This window comes from Arachis stenosperma, chromosome 2 (genome assembly GCF_014773155.1).
Source record: "Arachis stenosperma cultivar V10309 chromosome 2, arast.V10309.gnm1.PFL2, whole genome shotgun sequence".
Classification (NCBI taxonomy): Eukaryota; Viridiplantae; Streptophyta; class Magnoliopsida; order Fabales; family Fabaceae; genus Arachis; species Arachis stenosperma.
This window is the reverse complement of record NC_080378.1, coordinates 97,888,019-97,891,902: the sequence shown is the minus strand read 5'-3', so window position 1 is coordinate 97,891,902 and position 3,884 is coordinate 97,888,019. Positions and strand designations below refer to the sequence as shown.

Below are 3,884 nucleotides of genomic sequence, written 5' to 3'. Positions count from 1 at the left end.
ATCAAATTTATAATTAAATTTTTATATATTTTTAATTAAATTTTTATATTATTTTTAATTTTATAACTAAATCTTTCATAATGTAAAAAATATTAAAATTAATTAATTATTTATTAATAAATTAAAAATATTCACAATTAAAAATTTAATTAAATATTTAATTATATATTATTTTAAAAAAATATTCTATAAATTTTAATATTTTTAACATAAAATAATTTAGTTATAAAATTAAAAATAATATAAAAAATAAAATAAAAAATATAAAAATTTAATAAAATTATAAAAACCAACTAAATAATTAAACCTTTTACAAATTATTTCAAACGGATGAAAACTAAGGACAGAAGTGTAATTGAAGAAGAAACATTCATTGGATTGTTACTGTCACAGTCTCACTCATTCACCCCTTTTCTCCCTTCCTTCTAAATTCCAATTCTAAACGGCGTAACTACTCTTTCAAGTTTCAAGTTTCAACTTTCAACTATGGACCCTCCGGAAGAAACTGCCACTACCACCCTCGATCACGAAGGAGCTTCCACTGGAGCAGATGCTGCCGCTGACACTGGGAGCGGCGACGAGGGACCGACGGAGATAGCCGAAGCTGGTGGAAGTGGTGGCGGTGGAAGTAACAGAGACAGGGTGAAGGGGCCTTGGTCGCCAGAAGAGGACACCATTTTAAGCCGTCTGGTGAGCAAGTTTGGTGCCAGAAACTGGAGCCTCATCGCACGTGGGATCGCCGGGAGATCGGGCAAGTCCTGCCGCCTAAGGTGGTGCAACCAGCTCGACCCCGCCGTTAAGCGCAAACCCTTTACCGGTATGCACACAATTTCTTTAGTTCTCGATTTAGCGTTGTTCCTTCCAGATGTTAATTTTTCATCTTGTTCTCTGAATTTAGGATTTTTTATGAGAAATAAAAACACGAGACTAATTAAAAATGAAATTCTGTTTTGGGATTAATTATTTGTTATTGTTATTTTTTTTCGATTTAGTTTTAATGTTTTTGAAATTAAACTTTGAATAGTAGGAACTGGACTTTAGAGATTAAAGATTACATCTTTAACATGAGATGATGATATGTGAATTGTGGAGGCTGGATCATAAGTAGTTTATCTGAGCTTGTTATATTTCAGGTTAATAATGCTGGTGTGATGGTTGTTAGTTGTTACTAATAGCTAATGTAACTATTTTGTTCTGTTATGTCCAATTACCCATGATTGTTTCCAGAATAGAATTGTTGATGTTTGGTAATAAGGTTGTTGCTTATGCTTTGAACCAATCTATTGACATGGAATATTGTTGTGCAGAAGATATCTTCTATCAGTATCTATTTGTTCTATAATAAATGGCTATTGCATCTTTTTAATTTCTAAGGTTTATTTGGTGCTGAAGTTAGCAATCTAGGGTAAACAATCTAGTTAGACTTTATTATAAAGGGATTAAAAAGGTTTGAAAGAAGGATAAGTCTGTCTACACAGCATTATGGCATGCAACTGGTAAAGGATTCAAGATATTATGAAAACATCTCATTACATTTCTCTAACTATGTGTGCCTGCCTTATTTCACTTCATTCTCTTATGTAGTCTTATTGGCCATTAAAATTTGACAACCAGAAAATCAGAAGTAAAGACTACGGAAAACAAGGAGATCACAAATTGTCTTTGTATATTTATTTAAAATTTTAATCCCAAATATTTCTGATGTAATATTCATTTGGGACCGCCGCTGAAAAGAGGGAGGGGGAACAATAACCGAAACTAGATGTAATGTGAAGCGACTTTATGATAGAGCTCCTCAATATCCAATTTTTTTTCGATAATTGATTAATTGCTTGATTTCGAAAGAGTGGAGCATTATTGCATCCAAAAGCCTCAAGAGGATCTCAAAATGATGAGGATTCTACCAAGTACTAACCCAAAAGCTAACGATAACAATTTTTTTCACACAAAGGCAAATAATACCCTAATCCTTGAAGCTTTGGGATCATTGTCTTTCTACCAATGATTTTTGGCTAATACATGAATAACTTCCTCATCATCATCAACAAGCAAATCAAGGTCTTTACTCAGTTGGCAAGTTAACCTTGCTACCTCATACTCCTTAAAAGAAGTTGTATTGACAGTCTCATCATTTGCCTCAGCACCCTCTTCCCATCTTTCCATTTTGCCAACTCTTTGTTCCCGTTTATGCTTCTATTTTACTGCTCAGGCAATGATCATGAACTAAAACCACTTACCATCCGTATTATCCATTTAATGTTTCACAGATGACTTTTTCTGCTGAGTTGGGTTTTCATTTGTGAAATTTCATAGCTGGAACTAATAGAAACTGTCTAAATTTTGAAATGTGATGGCAATACAATGTCCAGAATTTGAAGTTCTCTATTTAAGAATTACACCTTTTATATTTACTAAGAAAATTCTATATTTCATTTTTTCATTTAATCTTATTAAGTTACTTTACTGAAAATCAAAGCTCAAAAGCTACAATTTATTTCAGATGAGGAGGACCGTATCATAGTTGCTGCTCATGCAATTCATGGGAACAAATGGGCAGCCATAGCCAGACTTCTTCCAGGAAGAACAGACAATGCCATTAAAAACCACTGGAATTCCACTTTGAGGCGTCGAGGAGTTGAGCATGATAAGATTAAGGTAGAATCGAGTAACATGGTGGAAGATGTTAGCCTTGACAAAGCCAAAGCATCATCAGAAGAAACACTTTCATGTGATGTTAATTCATTGAGATCCTCTGAAGGAAGAGATGTTAGTTCTGCAGAGGCTATGGATGATAAATACGAAGAAAAATCACGGACGGAGGGTCAATTGTACCATGAAGTCAAGGATCCTCCTACCCTTTTTCGGCCAAAGGCACGAATTAGTGCTTTTAGCGTATATCACAGTGTTGATGGTTTCCAACCTTCAACATCAACTCAAAGACAGGTTCAGGGACCCATCTTACAATCATCAAAACCAGATAGAGAAATTTGCAAGATGCTTGAAGGAATTTACAGTGACCAATCAGTGCCTCACCAGTGTGGCCACGGTTGTTGTGGTGCTCCAAATGGTAAAAAATTCAAAAGCTCTTTGTTGGGTCCAGAATTCATCGAATTCTCCGAACCTCAATCTTTCCCAAGTTTTGAGTTGGCTGCAATAGCTACAGACATCAGCAACCTTGCTTGGCTTAAAAGCGGATTGGAGAATAGCAGTGTTAAAATGATGGGAGAAACAACCAACAGAGTAGTTTCTAATGGCTCTCAAGTGCATATTGGTCATTAGAATGATAATTATCAATTAGAATGATAATTATTGATATTAACCGGACGGTTTTGCTGACTTTACTCCCTCAACTTCAACTAAATTCAAAGGCTGTAGTGAGTAGTGACATGTTAATTGTTGTAATAACGAGTTTTCATTAGTTAAGTAGTAGTGGCTTTGTTGACTAATTAGGACTTTATATCCCTGTTGTAAAAGTTGTGTTTGCTAACAACATTGTCCATGACTCCATGTAGTATAGTGTAGAGAATTTATTTGCATAATTGCATTTCAATATGAAAGATTTGTGGCTCCACTTTTTTTTTTTTTTTTTTCATTTAGCAAATCTAATCATTTTTAAAATTAATGCAACTTTGCAACCTAGAGTTGGTTAAATCAAACCGAAACAATTTGTGTTTTCTTTTATGACTTACTAAGATCTTGTTCCAAGAGATGTTTGGCAGGGAAGAATGTGAAATCTTTTTCATATATGGTAGAAGATTTGAAGAAGTATCCTTGAGAACGTCGCATTCCTGGTAATAGTTTTTAGCCAACATTGAGTTAAACTCCATTTTGATCTCTAAGATTGCGCATTTATATCAAAATGGTCTATGACTTTTCAATTGCAC

The 3,884-nt window shown here is 34.2% G+C and overlaps 1 protein-coding gene across 1 annotated transcript; it reads left to right on the top strand.

Moving 5' to 3' along the window:
- The first annotated feature begins 402 nt into the window (after nt 1-402).
- Nucleotides 403-3,559, top strand: LOC130960684 (transcription factor MYB1). Its single transcript, XM_057886133.1, has 2 exons — nt 403-817; nt 2,501-3,559. Exons 1-2 carry the CDS (start codon nt 487-489, stop codon nt 3,277-3,279), a joined length of 1,110 nt encoding a protein of 369 aa, XP_057742116.1. The 5' UTR covers nt 403-486; the 3' UTR covers nt 3,280-3,559.
- Nucleotides 3,560-3,884: the final 325 nt, after the last annotated feature.

Excerpts from the sequence above, each read along its gene's own strand:
- LOC130960684 (XM_057886133.1), top strand. The coding sequence starts at position 487 with ATGGACCCTCCGGAAGAAACTGCCACTACCACCCTCGATCACGAAGGA. Across the intron at positions 818-2,500 it reads TAAGCGCAAACCCTTTACCG|ATGAGGAGGACCGTATCATA; the intron begins GTATGCACACAA and ends AATTTATTTCAG.